This window comes from Ichthyophthirius multifiliis (genome assembly GCF_000220395.1).
Source record: "Ichthyophthirius multifiliis unplaced genomic scaffold scaff_1120509251171, whole genome shotgun sequence".
Taxonomy (NCBI): domain Eukaryota; phylum Ciliophora; class Oligohymenophorea; order Hymenostomatida; genus Ichthyophthirius; species Ichthyophthirius multifiliis.
Window position 1 is genome coordinate 47,190 of NW_004086136.1, and position 27,646 is coordinate 74,835.

The 27,646-nt window shown below is 25.7% G+C and overlaps 4 protein-coding genes across 4 annotated transcripts, besides 13 other annotated features; 3 read left to right on the plus strand and 1 right to left on the minus strand. All coding sequences in view use genetic code 6, as the record gives it.

Annotated features, from left to right (window-relative positions):
* Positions 1–286: 286 nt before the first annotated feature.
* IMG5_153300 (hypothetical protein) lies at positions 287–7,027 on the plus strand. The gene is made up of 5 exons (XM_004030746.1): positions 287–1,374; positions 1,511–3,218; positions 3,271–3,598; positions 3,657–5,962; positions 6,027–7,027. The coding sequence occupies exons 1-5, from the start codon at positions 288–290 to the stop codon at positions 6,202–6,204; spliced, it is 5,607 nt and encodes a 1,868-aa protein (XP_004030794.1). The 5' UTR covers position 287; the 3' UTR covers positions 6,205–7,027.
* Positions 3,223–3,267: a microsatellite.
* Positions 3,228–3,281: a microsatellite.
* A 3,570-nt stretch (positions 7,028–10,597) lies between the features above and the next one.
* IMG5_153310 (hypothetical protein) lies at positions 10,598–21,505 on the plus strand (the record flags this gene model as incomplete). Its single annotated transcript, XM_004030747.1, has 8 exons — positions 10,598–10,688; positions 10,794–10,952; positions 11,193–11,306; positions 11,829–14,363; positions 14,430–15,086; positions 15,179–16,405; positions 16,453–18,303; positions 18,547–21,505. 8 exons carry the CDS (start codon positions 10,598–10,600, stop codon positions 20,157–20,159), a joined length of 8,247 nt encoding a protein of 2,748 aa, XP_004030795.1. The 3' UTR covers positions 20,160–21,505.
* Positions 18,330–18,513: a microsatellite.
* Positions 18,378–18,517: a microsatellite.
* Positions 18,379–18,501: a microsatellite.
* Positions 18,385–18,513: a microsatellite.
* A 447-nt stretch (positions 21,506–21,952) lies between the features above and the next one.
* On the plus strand, positions 21,953–24,597 carry IMG5_153320 (hypothetical protein; the record flags this gene model as incomplete). Its single annotated transcript, XM_004030748.1, has 9 exons — positions 21,953–22,143; positions 22,214–22,477; positions 22,768–23,274; positions 23,327–23,408; positions 23,458–23,554; positions 23,630–23,714; positions 24,095–24,110; positions 24,234–24,277; positions 24,556–24,597. The coding sequence occupies exons 1-9, from the start codon at positions 22,141–22,143 to the stop codon at positions 24,595–24,597; spliced, it is 1,140 nt and encodes a 379-aa protein (XP_004030796.1). The 5' UTR covers positions 21,953–22,140.
* Positions 21,958–21,993: a microsatellite.
* Positions 22,527–22,568: a microsatellite.
* A 1,586-nt stretch (positions 24,598–26,183) lies between the features above and the next one.
* Positions 26,184–26,225: a microsatellite.
* Positions 26,226–26,351: 126 nt separating this feature from the next.
* Positions 26,352–26,379: a microsatellite.
* Positions 26,380–26,451: 72 nt separating this feature from the next.
* IMG5_153330 (hypothetical protein) lies at positions 26,452–27,214 on the minus strand (the record flags this gene model as incomplete). The annotated part of the gene is made up of 2 exons (XM_004030749.1): positions 26,452–26,838; positions 26,907–27,214. The coding sequence occupies 2 exons, from the start codon at positions 27,212–27,214 to the stop codon at positions 26,457–26,459; spliced, it is 690 nt and encodes a 229-aa protein (XP_004030797.1). The 3' UTR covers positions 26,452–26,456.
* An 11-nt stretch (positions 27,215–27,225) lies between these two features.
* Positions 27,226–27,293: a microsatellite.
* Positions 27,229–27,293: a microsatellite.
* A 116-nt stretch (positions 27,294–27,409) lies between these two features.
* Positions 27,410–27,460: a microsatellite.
* The last annotated feature ends 186 nt before the right edge of the window (positions 27,461–27,646 follow it).

Here is a 27,646-nt window from a genome sequence, read left to right on the forward strand (position 1 = left end):
TTTTTTTTATTTTGTTATTTATAAAAAAAAAACATATAGTATTTTTCTAATTAAAAAAATAAATAAATTAAAAAATGATTTTTTTGAAATAAATATTAAAATTAATAATAATACATATATATGCACATGCATGTAAAAATTAACTTTTAAATATTTTTTATTCCCAAAAATAAAAAAAAAGAAACTGTACTACCAGATGCAGCAAATCCCATAGAATTAGAAAGAACAAATGTAGGTTCTATAACATCAATAATATTTTTTGTATCTCTTCAATAACGAATACCTTAATGTAAAAAAAATGCACACATAAAAACAAAAACTAAAACAAATAATAAAAAGCAACTGGAAAAATAAGGATAACATTTCCCACATAATATGATTTTTCAATAGCAGATAATACAAATATAGATATAAGAAGTTAAGATCCTGACTACCCTTAAATAAAAAATGAAAATTTATCGGTATCATTATTTTAAAATATACTATATAAGATATATTTTGATGCTTCAAATAAATGTATTGTATGTACAACTTAATGTCTATGTGCTAAATGGATTCCAACATAGCGTTAAATAGAAATAAATAACATATCAGGTGATATATTTGCTGGGTCATTACGAATATTTATAAAATATATTCGAAATCCTTTAGCTTTGCCAAATTAAAGCACAGGTAATTTCCGAATTGAAACATATGTTTAAGAAACACTTCTTGATTAAAATTTGAATTTGGGAAGAGTCGTTTTTACTCCATTTATAATTCCAAATAAATATGGGTATATAGCAAACGATGGTTCTAATTTGGGAGGTTTTTCGACTAATTATAAAGTGACTTTTTCCCTTTTTCAAGTTTTGCCATTAGGAACTTGGTTTAGGTTTAGGTTTCCTTATGAATATTCTTTTTAGACTTTGGAATGCTCCATAGTTTATACGGATTTAGCAACTGAAAAAATCGATTGTGCAGTAAATGATGATAATGTACTTATTACAGGAAGCGTTTCTAGATAAATGAGTTTGGGTAATTATGATTTAAAAATTAGGAACGTTGTAAATCCTAATAATGCAGATGAATTTAAAGGCTTTATTCTTGAATGCCTTTTTCCAGGAACTTTTAATGTATTAGAATTTTACATTATCTAAGGGTCCATTATAATTAAAGCAGGGTAAATAAAGAATCCTTAAATTTCAGGAAATCCTCTCAATATGAATCTTAGAATTGATTATACAATTTAATTCACACCCACTAATACTATACCTTCAAATGGATCTATTAAAATTAAATTTCCAACACTTGCAGCGACTTCCGATGATCCTATAACTAGAAGATTTACTTTAGATTCAATTTGTAGAGTTACTAACGGATTAATACCATTACGTGAAAAAAAAAATATATATATATGAATAAAAAATGTTTAATAAAACAAAAAAAGCACCAAGCAAAACAGTAGATTGTAAATCAGACACAAAAGAATATTTAACAATAAGTAATTTCTAATAATTTTTTTCTTAAGAAATCGAAGTAAAGATTTTCGCTGTAAATCCAGGAAGAGCAGCGACATATAGTCCTTTCTAAATAGTCACATATTAAGATTCGGTAGGTACGAAAAAAATTGACGAAAACACAGATTCTGGTTAAGTAACAATATCAGACATAAACAGGCCTTAATATGTCCAAATAGACTTGTTTAAAGTACTTGTAAACGGAACTTTTAGTCAAACTATCCCCTTGGATTTTCGTTTATACCCAAATCCAGGAAAAGAACTTGCTTTGTCTTCTTCTACTTCCAAACATATGATTTATTTTTAAATTCCTATATTTTGGAGATTAAAAGGCTGTGGTTTTTAAACGAATACTTAAGCATAGAAATTACCAGAAGCTTTATTTGGAAATGATCCTGCTTTTTCGGTATCATACAATAATAATATTTTCTATATTTTTACACCTTCAGCTACCAATGTATTAAAATATCCACCTTAATTAGGTTTAGGGTAATGTGATTTGCCTATTTCGTTAAATTCTGTAATTTTACCCGGATTTGGTGGCAAATATTTTTTCAGAAGTCTCACTTTTTAAAATTACAAGTTAGCATCAGATGTCCCTGTGGAATAAGATTTATTCTTAATGGATATTGCAATCCCTGATTTGAATAATTGTATTATATAAACCAGCGGTTCAGAAGCTTAAGACCCTGATAATGTCGTTTATGCGTCTTTTAACGTGGGAATCGCGATTCCTTATGAAGGAGCGATAAATTTTAATATGACTAGTGTTAATGTATAGGAAGAAAATTCCTCTAGGTGGGAATTCGCGTTAGGATTTGATATGCCAGCAGGTATATTTGGTAAACTTGTGCCTTGTTCTGTATTTATATCTGGAGATTTGTGCGGTTTTAAGGATTCTAATCACCCAAATGTGCGTTGTTATGTTTTTAATGGAAATATATAATAAAATGCTATTTTATAAATAAGAGGATTTTCCTATACTATAAATTCAGGAACTACTATTTAGGTGTATATACCGAATATTAGATTCTGTGAAGTCGAAACTATGGGATGCTTTATTTAATTAAACACAGCATATACATCAGATATTGCAGATCCGTATTTTTTGAATAGGAAAACAGTAGCGGTATAGGCGAAAATAAACACTAAATCTAATATAAATGAAATCGCGAATACTTAAAATGAAAGTTAGCCCAATTTTGGGACTAGTAAGGAAATTTGTGTTTTCGCAGATTGGACTTTCCCGTATACCTTTAGTACAGGATTTTAATCTGGAGATTCTATTATTTTGAAATTTCCTTATCATAGATGGGTTGATGATGATGTTTTTTCACTTAAAAAATTGTAAGTGTAGAATGTTAGTTCGAATTTTGGAACTGTCACATTTATTAATCATAGTACTACTAATGAAATATATTTTTACATATAAGTTAATATCAACGTTGCGGCTAATACAAGTCTTTAATTGAAAAATTTGAAAAACGTTATAGATATAAGAGATTCTTAGGATCTTAATGTAGTTTAGGGGATTATAGTTAAAGGAGTTTATTGGTAAAATAAAAAAAAAGTTGGATATATGAAATGGGCTAGGTCGCCGAACTTTGATGATGGAGGTATTTTAGGGTCCATAATTGATATTTTACCCGATGGAACTGATACTTAACCGAAAAGAACTTAGAGTACTGATATGGAATGGAAATCAGAAGTTGCTTATAGGTATATTATTATTTTTTATTAATAATATTTTTTATAATTTATATTTTTTTAGAATAAGATTTTATAATTGTAGAATTATTCCTGAAAATGGAAAAATAAAAGTCAAAATTCCTAAAGGAACTCCAGATTTTATAAATATTAATCCTGATTGTATAGTAAGTAAAGGAGTTTAAGGTATAAATAATTTGAGTATTTATAATGATGTCTCTTGTAAACTTGATGCTACAATTCCTTCTAATAATTACTTTATAGTATCAGGATTTAAACAAGTAGACTAAGAGACTTCTATAGAGTTAATATTTAGGGCTACTAATCCTGCAAAGCAAGCAGCAACTTGGAATCCGGGATAATATGAAATAACATCACATAAAACAGACGATGTAGAAAGAAAAAAAAAATATTAAAATATTATTTATAATATTTATAATATGAAAAAAGACTAAAATAAACTTCACAAAAACCTTAGTAAATGCTTTAGATGTAGCAGGACCTAATGTGTTTCCTTAATATATTAAATGGGATAATTTTTATATTCAAAATAAATTAGCAAGATAAGGTTAAAGAGGGTATTTTGTAATGGAAATAGTAAGCCCTTTAAATTTTCCTTAAGGGAGTGTTATTACGATAAATTTCGGCGGAGGGGTTGACCAGCCATTTTCAAATGACAATTTCGATTTATAAAAGATAAAGACCTAAGGATATTTATATTGTTCAATAGATGATTAAATATAAGAAGAATGCACAATTTAATTAAATAGTTAAGAACTCACTATGAAGGTAAGTAAATCGCCTAAGTTCATGAATGGAATAGTACAGTGGTAAAAACATACTCTTAAGTTCGGGTATAGAGGAAATGATGATGGGGCAAGTACAAGAGATGGTTTTTTGATAACAAAAGCTGATATTTATGATTTGGATTTTAAGATTTAAAATGGAGGATAAATAGCCTAAACTAGTATAGCTTATAGGAATTTGGCAAAATCCTTTGATGATTTTTGGATTTGGAGTATGAATAAAATCAGTACAAATACAGGTATTTCATATACTTAATGCTTTGGGGGAAATTCTAAAGAATGTGGAATGACTACTATTATTATTAGATTTTCAATTAGTGGCACAATTCTTCCTTCCATTATTAAAAATAGCTAAAATATGGTTACTAGTAAAACTAAATTTATTATTAATTTTGAATCTAATATTGACAATATTTTCAACGATGGCTTCGATTCAGATCTTGGAACTGGACTTGGACATAGAAGTATATTACCTTGTGAGGGGAAAGGATTTAAATTATTAAATGCAAACATTGATAGACTTGATTGTAAGCTTTATCAAAGTGCTAAGCCATTGCCTACATAAATTATTATTTCAGATTTTGATTAATTAAATGCAGGAAAATATGAAATTCATATTCCTAAAATTTATAATCCTTAAAAAGATTTAGAATTACTTAGAATTTCACTTAGTGTTGAAACTTAATCCATTGCAGGAAGTAAAAAATATAAATTTATATTTTTTTATTTATTTAAAAAAATAGTTCAAGTAACAACAATTCCATAATATGAGAATATTTATGATTTAGTGAATATGACAAACACATTATAATCGCACACATTCCATGCTGTTCCTTTAAATTTAGGCGAATTAACATGTAAACCTGAATTTGATAAAACTGATATAGATACATTAGCGACTTTATCCCTTTGTTATAAAACAAGTACTCATAAATTATAAGGCGGAGACAGTATTTTATTTATGTTTCCTTAAGATTGGATATTACCGTCAATAAATACTGTATGTAAAAATACATTTACAACCTTAGATTCATAATGTGATCATTATGATTCCGCTAAATAGATATTAATTCATTTAGACAAAAATGTGAATGCTGGTTCAGAAATATTAGGTAAAATAGACATGAATACTCCTCCTTTTAAAATTATAAATACAAGCAGTAGTAGTTAAGTTATTACTGGCTATACATATTGGCGCTCAAGGATTGTTGCAAAATTCAAATTGCCTAAATTCGTTTAAATACTTACAGAACTAACTATAAAAAATACCGATATAATCATAAAAACTTCTAATAATATAAGAAAAGAGGTCGGCGAATACACTATTTAATATAACATTATTAAAACGATACCAAATGACGGCTGTATTCAAATAATCATTCCGAATGATTTTAAAGGAAAACAAAAGAAAGTATTTGCCGAAACGCCTCTCTTTTAGGTTCTAACATAGACCCTTTGGGAATATCTTTTTCTTGTGAATTAATTATTCCAGCTGATATCACAAAATCTATTTATTTACTTGTGCATACTTTTGGAGGAATAAAAGTAAGTACAACTAATCCTTAGCTTCTTGTAGTTAATTTCAAAATGGAAAATCCTGACATTGCCACTCCTGCAGATTGGGAAATCAAATAATGGTATAAAAAAGAAGATCCATTAAATTTATTAGTAGCTACTGGAACTTAAAATAGTCCTGCGCTTGTTAATCCTACACCAATTTTATATTGGGAAAAGTAAATTAAAACAAGATAAAAAGTATACACAGAAGAAGCTGGGCCTTTAGAATTTACGGTAAAATTACCTATTGCGTTAAATCATAATGATAAGATCTATATTTAATTGCCAACTGATTTTACTGTATAAGATGATGCTTAATTAGCTTGTTTTTGGGATTTTTCACTATATTATAATGATAAGATGCCAGCAGAATAATGTTTTATAGATCCTTCAGTAATTATTTTAATAAACATAAATTATATTTTATTTTTCTTTTAATATTAAAATAAAAAAATAGAATCTAATTACTGTGTTTACTCCTATATAAAAATATATTGATATATTTAACAAAAATACAGGAAATCCTATTGCATCATCTACTTTTGTTACTATAATAATAACAAGTTTAGATAATTATTATGGTAAAAACGGTATTAAAATGCCTATTTTACCCGGTTTTTACTAATCTAAGATGAAAATAACAGGCTCAGGAAACATATACGAAAGCTCAAGGAAAATATATATCCCATACAAAGTAAAATTCACGATATTTGAGCCTACAACTTTAATAAATAATCCAAAACACAGAACTGCCTTTATAATAAGATTTAATTCTCCTGTAGCTGTTTTAAAATTAAGGCTTTATGTACCTGTTGTAGATTAAGAGGGAATAGATCTTTTCGACAATGATTTGGGTAGCGGAATAATTTCGGGAGGAAATATAAATTGCTAGAACATTTCTGGATCTTTAAATTTAAAATTGAATTGTATTATAATACATGGAAGTAAAGCAAATGGAAATCACGCTTAAATAATTATAAATCAAGCAATTTCAGCTGGTAATTTTTATGAATTTATGGTCGACTAAATTGTTAATCCAAATCTTTCTACAGAAGACAGGCATGTTTATATGATACTTGAAGGATTAGATTTAGCATATAATGTGTTAGTTTCGGAAATAAACTATGATTTTTCATTTAAAAACCTTTAATACTCTTCTATTGCTTTAGATCCGGATGCTACTAAAGTTCCAATTGGAGATAAATATCCAGCACCAGTATCTGCGGGTACAGGAGCAGGTCCAAAGGAAAAAAATATTGATTATAATTTTAAGTTTAACTTGAAAGATGATTTAAAAGCCGGAATTGAAAGATATGATTACATAATTATAGAGTTTCCAACTTATGCTTATAATATTTAACCTTTAACTATTAATTGCAATATTGGAGTTTGTAAAGCTTATTAAGGATACAATTGGGTTGTATGGAAAGCTAACTCAAATTTAAATAAGGGAAGCTTATTAGAACTTGTGGTACATATGGTCGAAAATGCGAAAATATCGAGTAATACAATACATCTATTATGTTATACTATTAAGAATAGGGTTGTTACTGATAAAACGTATTTTAGACCTTTACCGGCTGTTACGGCTATTAGTTCAGATAAATTTACTGTTACTGCGCCTGAATATATAAATGCAGCAAAAGTATAATATATATATTATTTTATTAATTTTTGTTAAATTTTCAAATTATATTTAGATTCCAAAAAATGTAGTGACTAAGTATTTGATAAGATTAAATCTTCCATTTAATCTTCTAAAAGATTAAGCATTTATTGATATTAAATTCCCCACTGGTTATGTTCTTTAGCCATATTGTAACGATAATATAGACTTTCCTTTACTAGGTGTCTAAGATTAAATATCATGTTCAGTAAGTGGATAAGTATATAGTATAACAGATATAAAAGATACAATTGCTACTGAAATAGCATTCGAAATATGGGCTCAAAATCCAAATATAGCTACTACAAATCCAATATTTTAAATATAAATATTTTTAGATTCTGCAAAAGCAAATAGTGTTTTAAATCAATCCACAACAGGTCCAAATATTGCAAATTTATATGGATTTAATTTTATAGAACATCTTTAGGAAAATATGCGTTTTTCAAAACTTAATAATATTGGGGAATTCAGAACTTCTGTTGTTATAGGAATATCGTCTTTTAATGAAAATAATTATCTAATTCTAGAGTTCCCTAATGATGATGTTTCTGCATTAGCTAAAACTAATTTATTATGTGGATTTGATAAAATTGAAGCTTCAAAATGTATTGTTTAAACTTAAAGCCCCTTAAAAATTTATATTTATGGCCCTTCAGCAGTCTCATTATCAGCAACATAAAAGTAAATATATAATTTTTTTTTTAAAAAGTAAAATAAAATAAAAAAGATATTAAATTTACATAAATTAAATCCAATATACTAAATCTTCATACTCAGTGTATAAATTGTCTACAAATTAAAACCCTTTAGATATCTAATAATTCCCTTTTACTATATACCCAACATAAAATTTCGAGTAAAATGCCTAAATGCATATTACATATGAAAACGAGGGGAAAATAGCCGATTTTATCTTTGTTTTTCGAACAACAGTCACAATCCCTTCAGGAGGTTCTATAAGTGCTTCTTTTCCTTTAAAATCAGAAGATGGATAGGTACTTTTTGATAAATTTTTGGGTAAAACAGACATACAATTTTACTAAAAAATCGATTGCGTATACAATTTTGTTGCATCTCCATTAATTACTGGCACTTGTACCCTAGAAAAAATAAATAACAAAGTTTCTTTTAAACTCACTCTTGACTAAAACCTTCCCGCTTAATAAATTTATTTTCTAGCCCAAAACATTAAAATCCCTTCAAATCCAGCTTCTAAATCCTATAATATTCCAATCGAACTAACTACACAAACAAGCTCTAATAATCTTTTAGAAGGGACAGTTTTCGAAGACTTACTCACTCCAGCAACCCCATCATCACCGTAAATAGGAACTCCTGTTTAAATAACTTCTACGTCATATGAAATAGGTTAAAGTGCCGATATTACCTTTAATTCAATAAGCTTAGGAGCCACAAACAATTTTTCATATACAGATAGGATAGTGATCAAATTTCCAATAGGCTTCGAAACAAAATAAGCCTCAGTGACAACTACTTTAGCAAATTAAAGTTTAAAAATAGGAAATGTTATAATCTTGAGTACTGCATCAACAAGCGGAAATATCAATATTTAAATAAATAATGTTAAAAATCCTCCGAATCCTCTTTCCGATCCATAAATTGAAGTACATATAGTAAAAGGATATTTATCTACTTCTTCGCAATATTTTAATTTACAAAATAACATAATACTCCCTGTTGTAATTCCGGTTATAATTCCTACTTTTTAGAGTACTACAATAGTCACAGTCCATAACAATATGAACTTCCCAAATATCTTGTATCTTACGTATTAGTCTTCGAATTTAATTCATGCTTTGAATACTTTCTTGTATTTGCAAATGACAACAGTAGCTACTATTCCTTCATCTTTAATAGGTCAAAATATTCCTTGTTTTGGAGATTTTCCTATATATTGTACAATTAGAGCTGCGGGTATTTATGAAGGATTTAATAGTGCCTTCCCGACAATATATATACACGGACAAGGAGATATATTAAGTGGTTAGAACTACACTTTCTCTTTTCACAGTCTGGTTACATTTTTAAATTAAGACAAATGTGACATATCATTTGGGGCCTATAATAAATTATTATAAACTAAAATTGTAGAAAGCTCAGGTCTATCTTTTACGTAAATAAATAATCCAGCAAGTATTACAGATGATTTAGCGGAATTCCAAATAATTGAAAACGGAGATATACATGAAGAAATTAAAAACCAGATTGATTTTCCTATGAAAGTTGGTTAAATTTATTTAACTAACTATATTGTATATATTATGCCCTTTAATATGCCTGCAAGTACTTTTATAAATTTTAATCCAGTAATAAGTTTAAATGCATAAACAATAAGTAATTAATGCATAAAAGAAACAGGAACCACATTTATAATTAAATGTACACTACAAGAAGATATATAGGCAGATTCAACTAGCGGAAATTTCATTTCTATTACCAATTTTAAGTTTCCGAGTAGTTATATGAGCTCTACAGATACTGCTTATGGAATTTTAATTTTAGATAATTTATAAAATGTTATTTAGTATAAAAAAATTAACTTTTCTTCAATTAACAGTCCTGATACTATAACTTTTGAAACTTTAGAATATTAAATAGATGATATTTATTTAATTGAATTCAAACTTACATAAAAAGTGCCAGCTTTTGCAACTCTTTCAATTTAATTGCCTTTAGATCCGGTTTAAATTATATTTTTCTAATGGATCAATAAAATAAATATACTAGAAGATAATACATAAACTCTTTAACATCAAGTCAATAGTCCTTAAAAATCAATAGACATAACCGGCTTTAAATAAATAGAGCCTGGAAATGTCAATTTAAAATTCTCTTGTACAGGTTGCACTACTAAAACAGCAAATATTAATATAAAAATACATTATAACAATTAATTTATTGTAGACTAGCATTCCTAAACAGCCACAGATACAACTCCAACTTCCACTTTATCTTCCGAAACAGTAAATTCATTGAATTTTGTGAACTATATAGAACCATTTACATTAAAAAATTAATATGAATCTTTTAAAATAAGACTCTAAGTATCTTCTTCGTATACAAGTTCTTCCGAAATCCGAATTACACTTGCTTCTGGTACAAATAATCCTCTAGCAGTCGACACATATGTAACCTAGAAAACTACTGTAAAATGCAATGTAAAAAAAGCAGGATAAAAAGATTAAAACTATCGAGCAGTAATTTGTTTTTTGAAAAAAATTTCCGACACAAAACTAATTGTACAGAATTTCAATTTTCAATCATCTGAAATATATGACATTCATGTATTTTTAATACACAACCCTTTAGTAACTACAAGTTCTCCCTTATATTTCCTAATGCCTTCAACTGCCCTTATGTATAACCAAATAGTCGAGGCATCCGACTTAATAACAAATCCAAACGATTTAACTGAAAAAACTATTAAAGGTGCATAATTTTTCTTTTTAAAAATATACAATAATAAAATAAATAACGCTAAAATAAGATCCTTTGATAATACTATATCAACTTAAAATTTAATAAATATATAAGGATTATTCTCTTCAGGCGCTTCTTTTATAGATATTGAGTTTCCATTGTAAATATTATAAACTGCTTCCCCTTCATTTACTAGTTTATACGCCTAAGATCTCGCTACAGGCATAAAAAACGGAAAACCGGTTCCTTTTGAAGATAAAACAGGAAGTTTAGGTAAATCAACTTAATTAAGACTCTTTTATGGATAAACATAATTAAATAACCCTACCAAAATAAGAGTTATGTACTCTAGTAGTATTAGTGGACTTAACTTAAACGTGAATTTGAAAACTATAGGAAATCCCTCGTCAACTAATTTAATGAGTCAAATAAGAATATATAGTGCGTTTTCTGATGGTAAATTAGGCGATGTGTATGTATTTTAATATACTACATACACATATAATGATATAGGTACTTCTACAGAAAAAGGAAGCGCTACTTTTTCCCAAACAACTGCAGGGACAATAATAAACCTGACTTTCAGTTCTCTAAATTTAGCCTAAATTCCAAAAAAAGAGGACGAATGTACTTTTAAATTTTAATTTTTAAACAATCAATATAATTAAGCTATGACGGAAATAAATTCTGGTACAAACACTGATTTTTAGAATAATTTAACTACTTTTTTCACAATAGAAAATGATTAAATTTCCACTACTTACAATATGGTTGTTTAAGATATCAAAACACCCCCTTTTATAGGCACTTTTTCATATAATTAATATATAATAGAGCAAATTTGCAATAGAAAAAAACGAGCTAAATTTACTTTTACGTCTTCTACAACACTTACTTCAGGAGGAGATTTCGCAATTTTCAACTCTTTATTACTTTCTAGTTATAATATTAAAAAATAATAAGTCTAATATGATTTTAAGTATACTTTGCAAAAAGATCTATTCAAAAATAATGCTATATGGATTACTTTTCCTTCTTAATTTGTTGTTCCTGCAAGCCCTTCTTGTAGTTTAATAGACTAAACGAATATTTAGATTATTCCAATTACTTGCATAAGTAATGTTACAAATAAAAGATTTTAAATAGTAGTAAATTAAGAGTTAATTCCTGGAGGATCAGATATGTAAATAAGTATTTTAATTGATAATCCAACAACTACTGTTACTACAGGAAATTTCATGTTGAAATTTTGTCTTGATTCTGCTTGTTTATATGAATAACAATCTATAAATATTATTGGAATATCCATAATAGATATAAAAGAGCTAAATTTGAGACTATATCAACCCCAAAGCACTGCCTTTTTTTGTCAAAGTTAGGACCAATGTCCATTAAGTTTCTCGTTTAAATTCCCTGATAAATTAGATAAATTGGTTGACTATTTAGTTTTAGAAAATCCTTCATTTATGGATACTATAATATCTTTTGATAATACCTAAAGTAAAGAACTTGCTTGCTTTTTTTAAGATTTTGCCTCTTATTATTGTTTTTATGATTCTGTCTAGAAAACTATAAATATATTTGCGCCATCTAATACTGATATTTTGAAAGATACAATATTAAGAATTTAAATTTTTTCTTGGAGAGATACTTTATATCAAACAGGAACAAATTTAATTCAGAATTTTAAACTTTTGCCCACATACAGCTTTTATAAGGCCACTCCTGAGAAATTATAAGATATTCCGATTTCTTTGTAGAATGCAGGCGGTTCAATACTTTAAGTAAAAAAATGGTGGCATTTTATTAATTAAGGATTTATGAATGCTTATTTCTGCTTTTATACGACTAATATTAATAGAGACTCTTTATTAAAAGTTTATTTCTAGCTTTCTCAGCCTTCTAATGATGCACTACCTGATACCAAAGTTTGGGGAATGTTCGAATTATCGCTAGAAACAATGAATGAAGTAGGCTAAACATTAATTCCTTACAATCTACATAGTAGATTTTACAAATCAAATCAAGAAATAGATTGTTTATGTTAAAATAACATAAATCTTCTTTTTAAATGTTACGTATAATACTCTGGAGTCAGCAAAGAATCACCCACATCTATTATAATAAAGCCTTAATAAATTTTAGCTGTAAATGATATTCTTTTATTAACTTTCCCTAAAATAAGTATGCCTTTAGTCGAAAATTACTATGTGAGATTATAATTGAGATAAATAACTTATGATTCTATAAAAAAAGAGCTTATTTATTTATCCGATAAACCCTCCGATTTTGTATTTTTGACAACTAAATATACCACAATTTAGACAAATTAATTACTAGACACTTCCATTGATAATAAAGTAGGAAGTCCTAACAATATTTTATGGTAACTAGGAAATACAAATGATTTGAAAAAAAATACACGAGATAGAATCATTATAGGAACTAAGACAGATGAAATGATATTCGAACAACCTGCAAATCCTGTAAGTAAAACCTTAAAAACGACAAGTGATTAAGGAAATGTCTGGATATATACACTCGCCTAATGGTTAGAAATAGAACCTACTGTAAATATTTCCGGAAGTTCTTTATAAATAAGAACTATAGACTTTAAAAACATGCCCTATGAAATTTAATAAGGAGTCTATTTCACAGCTGAAACATGGTCCACAGGAGATAGCAAATTAGACACAAAATACAATAAATTAGATATGGCTGATCCTCATCCGTTTGTATAATCTGATTTTTAATTTGAAAATAATTTGGTTGGATTAGTAAATAAATTTACTTTTACATTTTAACCCTTCAATAATATTCCTAAAAGTGGAATTATAACAGCCTATTGGGCTACAGGAACTCCTAATCCAGATAATAATTGGGAATTTACAAATCAATATTGTAAAATTTTGAGTGGACTAGACGACCCTGATTGTTAAATAATTTAAGATAAATTAAATAACATACTTTAGATTTAAATTAAAGGTTAGGCCTCTAATTATAATGCAGCAAAAGATGGACCTATTAAATTGTAAATCTAGCTCAGAAATAGTGTTGATCCAGGTCTCAGATCAAATTTTAAATTCAGTATATATTGGGATTATTATGGATATAATAATAGAGTATAAGTTTCTGGCTCAAATTTATCCTAAAGAAGGAGAACATGTGAAAACTTACTATATTCATCTATAAATTTAATAAGTGTCAATCCTATATAATTAACATTATTAGAAAGATATTAAAACGAAATTGAAATTTGTGGCGGAAATATAGGGCCTTTATTAGTTACATTTTAATTGAATGAAAGTTTATATTATCCACATGATTATATAATAATTGACTTATATAATATGTTAATATATGATTTAACTATCCCAGATCCAAGAATATAGGAAGTTATTTGTTATTTTAATAATGTAAGTGACCCTAAAAAAATTAAAATTAAAACATTCCGTTGTGATTTTGATTAAGTAAACAAAAGAATATTAGCATATGTACCGGAAGAAATGAACCTTTTATATACTAATAGATATAATCTTTATATGACTATTAGAACTGATAATGTTGATACATGGGGATTTAAAATCAGTGGGCCATCCAAAGCTAGATGGACAAGAATAAGTACAAAAAGAGAAACAGGAGCACCTTCAGCTACCGCGGCTGAAAAAGCAACATATTATGATGGTATTTTCTTTTTTTAATCAAATGTTATTATAAATTATTTTTAATTAATTTTTATTTATACAAAAGTTGGTTGGGTTGAAGCTTTAATTCCTCCCTGTCCTTTTGATAATAATTAATTTAGCGTATATGCATTAACCCACGAGTTTAATACATTAGATTATAATAGTATAATTGATGCTAACAAAAACAATAATAAATACATTTACAATTTATTTAATATAACTCTAGCAACAACAGGAAATGATATTGAAGTAAGCGACCCTTCTAACCCTTTCAGAACAAGAATGGTTTTCGAGTTTTTAACACATAATGGAGTTTTCAGAAGCTGGGATGAAGATCCGACAGGTAACAAATTAAGTTAAACAGGCCCTGCTGCTTGTGGAACATTATTTAATTAATATCTCGGTATTGCTACAGCTGGAAAATAAAACTCTCCTAAATCTTTCGACTCTTATTCTCCTGGCAATATAGATATTGAATGTACTGTATATCCATCCAGAGGTCAAAGTTTAGAATAACCAACATACATAGTAATGGAAAACTATGAAAAAATATTTGCTGGCAATACTTTTAATATTAATCTTGGAAAAATAAAAAATCCAAATAAACCTAACCATGGAACAACATATGAATATAAAGTATATGATGACACTAAAAGATACTAAACATCCGCCCATATTCGTATCCATATAGAATAAAGATAAGTTGACGGCACATATTATCGTAAAAATAAAAAAATAAAAAAAGTTAATTTAAATAAACAAAAATAGCAATTAATAGATAATGGAGATATAATATAATCCCATAATTCATAGACGAAAATACTCCAATAAGTTTATCTACAGCAACATTCAAAATCAGCCACTACGATACTCGAACAAACTTCCCACTTCGAAATGTCACATATGAAATAAATAGCCTCACCAGTCAATTATCGAATTCAAGAACTGCTATTGTAGTATAATACTCAGAACCTTACGAATTAGTCTCAAAAGGAGATTGTATATAACATAATAAAGACCTACCTTCAGTGCCACATGGACCAGTAGCATGTGCATTTATAAAATAAAGTAAATGGGTAGTTTTATCAAACAACTTAGTAATAAATCCTCCTGAAAAATATTTAGTGATTGAATGGGAGCCTACTAGCCGTATGAATCCTCCATATACATTCGATTATATATAGAAAAATTCTCCTTTGAATGCATGGGTTTATAGTAATAAAAGAGTCATAATGCGCCGTATCTAAGATTTAATATCTCCAGTTTAATAAAAATGCTTAGTTTTAATGGAAACTACAGCTGCAGATAATCCCCAAAACAGAGAAGTTACATATAGAATAGGCGTATATTTACAAACATTATCTTCATTTATGTAAACAATAGAGTTAGTCGCCCCTAAAGAATTCCAAAACATTAGAAGATGTAGAATTAAAAAAGGATTAGTTTTAAATAATGTAAACGATTTGAATGATAATATAAAATGTACAATCATTTACTAAACGACTTGGCTAATTAAAATAACTAATTTCAAATTCAAAAATATAAACGATGATGGACTGCTAGTACTCGAGTTATTAATTATGAACCCATATATATCTGGATGGACAAATTAATGGAAATGCAAAACTTATGCAATGGACGAATAAAAAATTCATGATTTAAATTATTAAGCTGAAGGAAGTACATGGGTAGGTGATTTTGTACCTTTCCCGAACTTATTTAGAGTCTATAGAAATACTGTTAGTTTTTAAGATAGGAGAGCTTCAACTAATGATTATGCAGAAGTACATATGAGAATTATTCCTAAAAAAACTCACCCACAAACAGATGATTCGAACAAAACTTAAATTGAAATTTGGATGCCTATAGAGTTCGATATTCCAAACGGAGGATAAAGAGTTTGCGAAGTTACACATAAATATCATGATGATACAAGTGGCTAATATTGTGAAATCACTTCTGATAGAAAAATATTTGTTAATACAAATAGATATTAAGGTCTTATGGATAAATGTGGATTAGTTTCAGCTACTACAATAAGTATTTTATTTTTATAAAATATATATAAATATTAAAAAAAAAAATAGACAGTATAAATAATTAAAATGGTGTAAAATTGCCTTCAGTTGCAGGAAATAATAACTTCCAAGTATTCATAACGTCTGAATAAAACGGAAAAGTGACAAAAGAATATTCCGATTTAGGTGCAACCACAAAACCCTAATAACTAAGTACATCTTCAACAGGAGATTAGTTTAATATTTCTGTACAAGAACAAGAAACTTAAGAAAAACAAAGAGTAATTATAAAATTTAAATCTCCAATAATAATTCCCCCAGCTTATGATACATCAGCAAATATTTCTGATGTAAATTTGAATAATCCAATAAGTTATTTAGACATTTAATTTAATACAAGAGATGATATTAATAACATATTTTGGACTTCTTCTTCAGGATGGACAAGAGTACTTGGTTGGCCTCTTAATTTAGGCTTCACTGTAACTGCTGGTCAGAAAACGTTTGTTCCATGTAAAGCTTATTCAGGTTTAATACCGAAAGAAGGTGAAAAAATTCTCTGTTAACTTATTCCTGCTTAAGATTACACAATATATACTCCAGCGATTGTCCGAGTTTATAATTTTCAATCAGTTGCCAAAAACTAAATTATAGAGTTACATTTGCTATCTATTTTAGGACAAATACATGGCGGAAATGCCGGATATATAGACGTTGGAGTATTTCAATAAATGGGAGACGGCAGCTTAGTCTGGATTATTGAGCTAACCAGATTTGCAATCGGTGGTCCTTCCTGGAAATATTATAACCAATACCGTTTATATGAAACTGATTAAATAAAAATAACTCCAAATCAAGTCGGAGCATATTCAGAATGGCTATTTACATTTAAAAGCCTATAATATAAAATTCCAGCTATCCCCGTGGATGTAGATTGTCCTGAAATAAGAACAGCTTTAACTAGTTCTATAGAATTCGCTGCAGGAACAATTTTTGTATTGGATATTCCTAAAAATTATTTCGAATTGAAAGACGATGGAAGAATATAAGCCACTTTTTCGAATATTCCAATGAAAATATGGGTATATGAAGAGACAAATCAAATATTCTTAAGAATTGAATAAACAGTCCCTTGTACAGGAGCCAATGAACTCAAAATAACTCAACTAAGGAATGCTGCATATTAATTTTTGACTCCATATTCATTAAAAATTACTAGTTATCGTATAGACAAATAAATTAAAAACACTTTCAGGTTTAACAACATCTCATCACCTACTCCAGGTGAATTTGTTACTTTAAGTTTAGTTTTATCTAAATACTTTGCAGATGAAAGATATGTTACATATACATTCTCCTTCACCCCTTCCTATAATATTCATTTAGGTTCCAAAATTACAATTGAACTCCCAAATAGAGCAGATATAACTTATAATGGTTTAGGAACTTCTGTTCCAAAAGAGCTTTGTGTAGTTTCTGATTAAAATCTTCTTGATTAATCTTCATGTGTAATGGGTCCATCTTTACTAACTCTTCTAGTAAAATCGAATATCGCAGAATAAACACCACTCTCAGTCTAAATTATAGGTACAAGAAATCACCCTACTTTCACAGGGCGTACATTATCTAATGATTTTTCTATTTCTATATAAACTCAATCTCCTTATACTATTATGCCTTATTTTATAAATTAAGGAAATTTCCCAGTTATTACTTTCTTGAATAAAAGAGAAACATCTTTTCTTTATCTCACTATGTTTGGTACTTCTTACTTTAATAAAGTCTAATCAGATTATACTTTCACTATTTAATCTTCTTCTGATCTTCCAATTGGAGGTTTTATTTATTTATAATTTCCAAATGATTTTCTTACTGAATATCCATCTTTAAATTCTATACCACCTCCAACATCGATATAAGGTAATAAAAAAAAAAAAAATTCCTTCATATATGTATATATATATGAATATCTATGTAAATAAATATATAAATAAATATATTTATATATTTTTATATATTTTAATATATATTTATATTTATTCATATACATTTATATATATTTATATATCTTTTTTTATTTATATTTATATATATTTATATTTATATTTATATTTATATGTATTTATATATATTTTTTTTATATACATATATAAAATAATAAAGGTTCATGGACTGTCGAATCATTAACTTATGCAACAATATGGCAATAAGCTGGAGCAAATTATCTTCTTAAAATAACTCCGAATTTTGCTTGGCCATCTCGAGGTTCCCTAACATTTAAATTTAATTCATTTAAAAATCCCTAAATAACTTCTATTACAAATCCATTCGCCTGCTACACAATTTATGACAATAAAAAGTAGGACCAAACCGATATAAACGACAATTCTTTAAAATTTAACTTCTAGCCTAAGCCAGCCGATCTTTAAGTAGGCGCATTTTCCTTTACGCCCCAAAACGAGGGTTCTTTATCCACATATAATTTCCCTTTAACCCTTCCATCTCCCCCAATTGGAACTACTGTAACTTCCTAAAACCCATACTATTTAGATTACATATTCGACACAACTGTATATGGTTAAACCCTAACAACAATCGACTAAACGGTTCCTTGTAAAATCAAACTAAAATCATAATCTAACTATGCAGATGCATTATGTACAGTCAAAAACGGAGTCCTTTCCATACCATTAACCTCCGACACTTATTTAGGCAAAGAAATTGATGTCCAAATAAATAATATAGTAAATCCTCCAGCTCCAACTTAAATAAAATCTCTTCTCCGTCAAGGGTCATCAATAATCTAATATACAGACAACGCTGCCTCAGTAAATCCCAAAAGCCCTCCTTCAGATTTAAAAATGACACTTTTAGAAACTACTTCAACCGCTCTTTAAGCAAAAGCTTCATATACTTTTTGTGTAACACATCTGAACTAATAGGCTAAGACTACATAGTTTACATATATTTTCCATCATAATTTTCCTTCAAAAGCAACTATTAATGCCAAATTACTCCTCAGCATGAAAACAGCAAAGTAACATATGACATCCTAAATTGTGAAACCTAACGCGAATAAAAAAGAATAGCCATAAAAGGTCAAAAAAATACCAAAAATCTCGGCATAAATGCCAACCTCTGTTATAAAATTGATGGTGTCCAAAACCCATCAGTTCCCGGCAATTCTGATAACTTTAAAATCCAAATATATTCTCCTTCAGAAAAAATCGTCAAATCCGAAACATCAGGCCTCACAAGTGATAAAACATAATTCCGTTACTAAAGGGAAGGCTATCAAATCATAGTAGGATAAATACCAGACATTCCTCAAGGTGCAACTACAAACGAAATTTCGATTTAACTCGAACTTTCCGTTTCCTACTCCATAGTAGCATTCCCAGAACTCGAAAACTTTGAATTTATACCACCTATAATCATATTCGATCCTACTAAAGGAGGTAAAACGTAATATTTTAAAATAAAGCCTTTAAAAAATGCTAAAAAAGGTCAAAATAATATATTATGGCATAAAAAAGAACAAAACTCCATAAATAAGTTCTCTGAAATTCCCGACACTTAATTCAATTTACTCTCGTTTACTCCTGAAAATTCCCTCAAAGCTATCTTATAGACTACAGTTTCGAGAGTTCCTTTACTAGGTACTTCCTTACCAATAGAAATTAAACTAAATCAACCTTCGAATAAGCGACTAAGTATTTCCTACACTACAAAAAAAAATCAAGACGACAAATTAATCTTCCAACCTCCCATAATGATTTTTGAACCTGGCCAAATTTCCTGCGCATTCACTTATACAACAAAAATGGGCACAATTTCAGATTCCTTATTATTTTCTCTAGATTAAGAAAGTGCTAAATATTTCGTTATGCCCAATAAAGAACTTTCCTTTGAAATTCTCGACATTGACAGAAATCCTCCGACTATCATAAACTACTATACAGTCCGAATGGATCGCACATATATGTACTTAAGAATTTCTTGTGACGAAAGCGTTAATATTTACTATATGCTAACATTCCCAGGAACCCAATAACCATCCCAAAAAGAACTCAAAAATTCGGACTTAAGACGAATATTGGGCACAAAAACTGACGTAATAGAATATTTTGGTAAAAACTCATCATTTGTATCACCCATAACCACAAATTATATATATTATGACACATATATATTCATAAATGACCTTGAAGAATAAACAGACTATCTTTTGTATTTCTTCGCAGAAGATCTTTCGTTAAACTAAACTCCTATGCACAATTTTACATTCACAACATTTCCAAAACATTTTCCGGCTTATTTCAAATTAAAGTTTAAATAAATAATTCCTGAGGATAAAATTTTCGCCGCTTTTGGACTTATAACTTCGTTACAAAAAGAAAGATTCAAACTAATTAATAAACCTGAAAAATTCAAAATCGAAGGTGTCATAGAAGATGAAATAAAAGAAATTATTGATTAAGTTCCTATAGATTATGAATTCATTCTTCTCCCAAATAAAACTTCTAATGATATCCGTCCTATAGAAATAGTTAACATATTATAAGAAAACTACGATATTTTGCAATCAGAACTTTAAGTTAATGGTAAAAATGTTCTCTTAGAAAATTTCAAAATAAACGAAAGTGCGCACTAGATATATAAAAGCCCTCAAAAATTCAAACATAATCCTGAAATCATTAAAATTACTGAAGAATCAGCCTCATTTTAAATTTAACTCTCCAATCCCGGATTTTGCTATGCAATTGTTATGTTAAAAGAATCTCCAAAGCCAACTGCTAAACAGCTTAAATATTTTCTAAACTCTACTAATTACTTCTTACCTATTGGATAATATTTTTCTAAAGAATATGTTTTTAAAGAGGGGGTGGCTAATGATAAATAAAATGTTTTTAATATTTTCACTTTTAATTCTCTTTATGATAATTCTGATTATATAGCCTATTTTATTGGAGAAAATAATTAGCTTGTAAATCCTGATCTTATGGATGAAAAAGATATCAAGTTCGTTCCTTTTAAAACTTTGAGAGATATTGTAGTTATTCCTTCATGGTTTAAACCTGATATGTCTATTTAATATGGATTTATTTTAGAATAGATAAGTTTTTGGATATTTATTTTTAATTTTATTTGACTATATTATTTTAAGAAATTACAAAAAGATAAAAAAGTTTTTTTATAACAAATAAACATATTTTAATTTTTTTTATAATTTAGACTTTTTATATTTAATATTTATTTAATTTAGTTTTACCTTATTTTTTTTTTAAAAAAATTAAAAAAAAAAAAAAATATTTCAATATATAAAAGAAATTTCATTATTCTAAATAATTTTACAAATCTATACAATAATAATATTTTATTTTTTAAAAAAAATTAGTTTATATATTTAGTGAAAAAATATATTTATTTATTAAATAGAAATAAATAAACATAAAAAAACTCTATAAAATGTCAATTTTAATAAAACAAGATGAAGTAAATTTTCTGATCTACAAATATCTTTTAGAACTAGGTTTTCAATTATAAAATCATTTTTTAACAAAACAAAAATTGAATAAACATATAAAAAAATAAAAATAAAAAAAATAAGGATTAAATCATAGTGCATACACCATATATAATGAAGCAAAAATAGAAGAAAAGTACAAAGATTATGAAGGACACATAAAAGCAGGACATTTAATTCATCTTTTAGAAAGGGCATTAATATTAAATTAAATAGAATCGCATATTTACATGGTGAGATATTTTTAAATAAATATGATATAAAAAATCAAAGAATATATTAAAAATATTTTGTATAAAAAAGAGTTAATATTGTGAATGTAAATAGCCTACAGAATTAATAAAACCGCATGCATGTGAAATTGTAAAAAAAAAGTAAGAAATAAGCTAATAAAGGATAAATGAAAAAGTAAATATGTCGATAGAAGCTGTTACAAGGACTGAAACATTTGTTGAAGGAAAAGGAATAATTTAGAGTACAGGAATTTAAAATTTACCAATTCTAAATTAATAATTTCTGTTTCAAAATTTAAACTAAATGAAATTGGATTAAACAAATTAGGAAATAGTATAAATTAAGAATATAAATATAAAAAAATATAAAACTAAATAAATTAATATATATATATATATATATATATATATATATATATATATATTTTTATATTCATTTGTAAAATAGGAAATAATTACTTGGAATAAATTATAAAAATGTTTATATTTTTATGAAGAATAAAACAAATGGATTAAAATAATTTCTTATAATAATGAAAGGGTAAATTAATTTGAAACATAATAAATATTTCCATGTGTAATAGGTTAAGAATTTAAAAGGCCTCGATTTATATCATGGGAAAGTGTAAAAAAATAAATTCTTTTTATAATAAATCATTATTATTAAAAAATTAGACATAATTCCTTTATTTAATTATTGTTTATGAAGATGGTTTCTTTCAAGTACTTGATAAATCTTTAAATTAATTAAGTATATGCAAAATTGAAGGAATAGAAAATCTTAAAGATGTAAAGTGGAATCCAGACTATTATAATATATTAGCCTTGGAATTTTCAAATTCATTTGAAATTATTGACATTACAACAACTGAAACTGTTAAATTTTGTGATTTTGCAATAATTTAGTTTTAATGGAAATATTTTGTTTAATATTTATATTTAGATACTAATTATACTATTTATTTATGCTCAATGACCGAAAATTAACCTATTCATATAATCTAAGCAGATGTATAATAAAAATAATATATATATTATTATTTTTAAAAAAAGGTAGGAACTGTAGATATGACATTAAATTATAATAGTTCATTATTAGCAACTTTCTCTTCTCAAGAAAATACTGTTAAAGTTAAATAAAGTTACTCTTTCTTTTTATATATTTTTTTTAAAATAAAAAAAGATATGGACTTTTAGTGAATAGAGTTATGTTTTAGAATTTGTAGACGAGGAATAAATTCAATATTATTCATGGGGAAAAACTAGTTGTAATAAAACCATTTATATATAAAAAAAAAATATTATTAGCCGAAGCAAGTGGAAACATAATTATTACTATGACTGAAAAAATAATAAAAATTTGGGATGTTGAATTTGGGGAATTAAAATGGAATTTAGATTTATAGGAAAGGTATATTTAATTTTAAAAAAAATAAAACAAAAATTAATACTTATATATGTATAAATGTATTTTTTTAAAAAAAAGAATTATCGATTTCTGTATAATGGAAAGTATAAAAAAACTTGATAGGCTAGTTGTTTTTACTGAAAACTAAGGAGTTTATAAAATTGTACTTATAGATTAAAAAGAAAAAAACAAATAATAAATTTAGCTTTAAAATCCTGTAAAAATAATGTAATTTAAAATATTATTTTTATTGTTTGAAAATTATAAAAAAATTAAAGAAAATAATTAAACGAAGAAGATGTTATTCTTTAAATAAAGGACGAATTGTTAGTTTTTAATTTAAAATAACTTGAGTAATAATATGTTAATATAATTTATTAAAATAATAATTATTGAAAATGTATTTAATTTTTTTTTTTTTTTTTTCTTTTAAAAAATAATATTAATATAAAAGTAGTTATTTTATTTAATAATATACAAACAAAATATAAAATTATCAATTTCATAATATATATTATTTTTTAATAATATATTAAAATTTAGGGAAAACATATAAATTGTATTTACTTTTTTTTTACAAAAAATAGCAATAAAAATATTTTTATTTTGTTTAAATAATTTATTATATTTAAAAATATAAAAGTTTTTATTATTTAAAAAGATTTATTTATATTAAAAAAAGTCAAAACAAAAATATTAATTTAAAAACATAATTTTGTTGATGTTGTAAATTTATAAATAAAAATCAATTTAAAACAATAGTAAACTACAAATTTTCTTAATTATTAAAAGAATCAACCATGACTTAATAAATTTATGAATATATCTATTAAAATTTTTTATCAAAATTATATTTATATTAAATTTTTTCATAAGAAAGATCAATATTTAATTAAACAACTCTTTTATTCTCAATTTTAAATAAATTATAAATATTAAATAAAAGTTCACTTATTTTCTAAAATCCTTAAATTCCGCTTTTTATAAAAACTTAAAAAATATAGATAACAATATATCTTAAAAACAATATTTCCTATGACTCATGATCCATAAAAATATTTATAAAATATAAATCACTTAAAAAAACAAATTTTTATCCAATAGGGTCTTTTAAATCTATTTTATAAGAATTATATTCATTTATCATTTTATCAAAGCAATTTATAGCCTCTTAACATTAAAAAAGTTACCATATTTTCTCTTTTGCTAATTTTTCTTGATTTTTATCAAATTCAGCTGAGGCTCCTCCAAAATTTATTAATAAATTTACTTCTAACTCAGCCAAATGCCAAGATTAAAGTTTTATATTTTATTCCAAGCTTTTTAGTTCATTGTTTTATTTATAAGGCCTTCCTCTAAAAGAAAATTTCTTTTATTTATATTTTTTTTAAATTTATTAATACTTTTTTATTATTTTTCCATTAAATTATAAATAGTATGATATAAATTTATTTCCAATATTTTTATATTTAAATTATTTTATTTTATTTTAAAAAAATAGTATAAAAAGAAAAAAATAAATATATAAATAAATAATAATATATTCAAGCACCATATTTGGGTAATTTATTCATTTTAAATATGATTTCTCTAAAAAAGAAAGCCGCATTAATAATTCCATATCCAATATTTTCCAACTAATTTAAATCTCCAAAAACTTCATTAAAACTTTAAATAGAATCTTATCTTACACCTTAAGGATCAAAAAAAACACTTAAACAGCTATATTTATCTTCCTAATAGAATTCTTGATTTAATTTTCCTTTATTTTATTCCCATGTTTACATAGGAATAAAATTCAAAACTTCCTTTTATTAAACCTTTTCTTTTTTTAAATTAAGGATATCCTCAACTTTAAAAAAAGGGCTAAAAACGGCATTAAAAATAGAATTATTATTCATAATTTTCTTAATAAAATTAATAACCTATTCAATTAAAAACTCTTGTTAATTTTCTCTAATTTCTAAATCAAATATAAGCAATTCTTTAAAACTTTTTAAAGAAATACTATCTTAGACATATTTTTCATCCCATTAATTCCAAAAAGTATGATCTAAATATATTTAAGAAGCAAAAGAAGCACTTTATATTGAATTCGTTATTAATAAACTTTATAAAGAATTCGAAATTTAATTATATTATTAAGGATTTTCAATAAATTTTATTTCATTTTATTCCTCGTCAAAATCATTTTCAGAAATTTTTATTTTTTAATTATTTTCTTTATAATAATTTGAATAGCTTTATTAGTATTTTTTCTTTTCTTTTAAGCTTTAAAAAAAATCTTCTTCTTTTTACATATTTGTGTCCTATTTAAAAGAAAATAAAGAGAATAATGGATTCTAAAAATGTTTTTTGGGATAAAATATACATGTTGATATCCCATTTTGAATTGCTTCTTTTAATAAAGGATATTTATCGAACTATTAAGGGTTTATTGATTCGTTTTTTATGTTTATATTTAAAAGAATATATTATCTTTTCATTTTATTTTTTCTAATATATATTTATCCAATTTTTATTTAAATAATTCAAATTTTACTCTAAAATAATTATTTAAATATATAATTTATTATAAACTAAATATTTTTTTAGGAAAAAAGATCATCTTATAATAAAACAAAAATATATGTTTTAATTAAATTTATTATTTTTAAATTAAAGTTATTTTTTTTTTTAAAACAAAAAGAAAAATAATTGCATTTTTTTTAAAAAAAATACTTCCATTTTATTTTTATTTTTTTAAGGCTTTATTTATATATTAAAGATAATTTTTCTATTTATTTATTTTATTTTATTTAAAAAAAAAAAAAAAAAAAAAAAAAAAATACTAAAAATAACATATTTTTTTTTTAAAAAAAAAATAAATAAATAAAAGCTCTTCCAAAATTAATAATTTTTTTTTTCAAAGATCAATTAAACTCTATCCTCTAATATCATTATAGCCAACCATTCCAGCAAAATAATCTTAATATTATTATCTTCTTCTTTATTCATCACTTAAATCTCCAATATGACTATAAAATCCATTAGTAGATCTCCAAGCACTATTATTTGAGTTCATAAAATAAAACTTACCCATTCCAAAAAATAATCCTCCAATGAATCCTATATGATGTGCAGCAGGATTAAAACATACAGCAAAAAGGAATTATCCAAAAAATGCATTTGAAAAGATTTCATAAGGCAAGCTAGGACCAGGTCTTAAAATAGCGTTATAAGTATAATATAATGATCCTATGCCAAAGCCAGTAAGGCCATAAGGAAGATATAATTCTTTTAATAAACTATTTTTTTTATTTCAAAGAAAAAAAAAAAAAAATGGCATTATATATATATATTAATATTTTTTTACTGTGCATGTCCAAAAGTATTAAGGTTAATATATCTCAGCATTTTCTTTAAAACGATCGACGGAATTGATTTATATGAAATAGATATGTATGCTGCAACTCCAAGTCCAAAAAGACCCCCCTTTAAGCCTGCAACAAGAGTATTTTTTACTTCCCAATGATGTTCATAAAACATATCTCTTGTTGCCCATATTTTAGCAGCTAAACTAGAGTTTTTCGGTAGGTGGATGGTATGGACTCCATTTATAACAGGAGCTCCTATAACTCCTTAATGATGGATGTCTTCTTATTCAACAGCGTTTTATGTCATTTTTTTATTTTTATTTTTTTCTTATTATTATATTATAATTGTATTTTTTTTATTTTTAATATATATATGTGTATTTTTTATTTTTTTAATTAAAAAAAAAAAAAAATTAACATTTTATTTTTATTTCGTATCGTTGTTAAATTAATAACTCCATAAAAGTTATTATCTTAACCATATCTCTTAACCATTTATCATATATTTTTTAATTTTTATAAACTTTATTATTTTATATAATATTTATAATTTCATTTTAAGATAAAATGAATTTTTGGTTAGTAAAAATATCAAAACTATTATATTATTTTAAAAAATGGTTAAATAATAGTTAATAAAAACATGATTTTAAGGTATCTTTAAAATAAAATCTAGAAATTAAATAAAAAACTAAATTATAAACTCTATTTATAATAATAATATAAACAATGTACTATT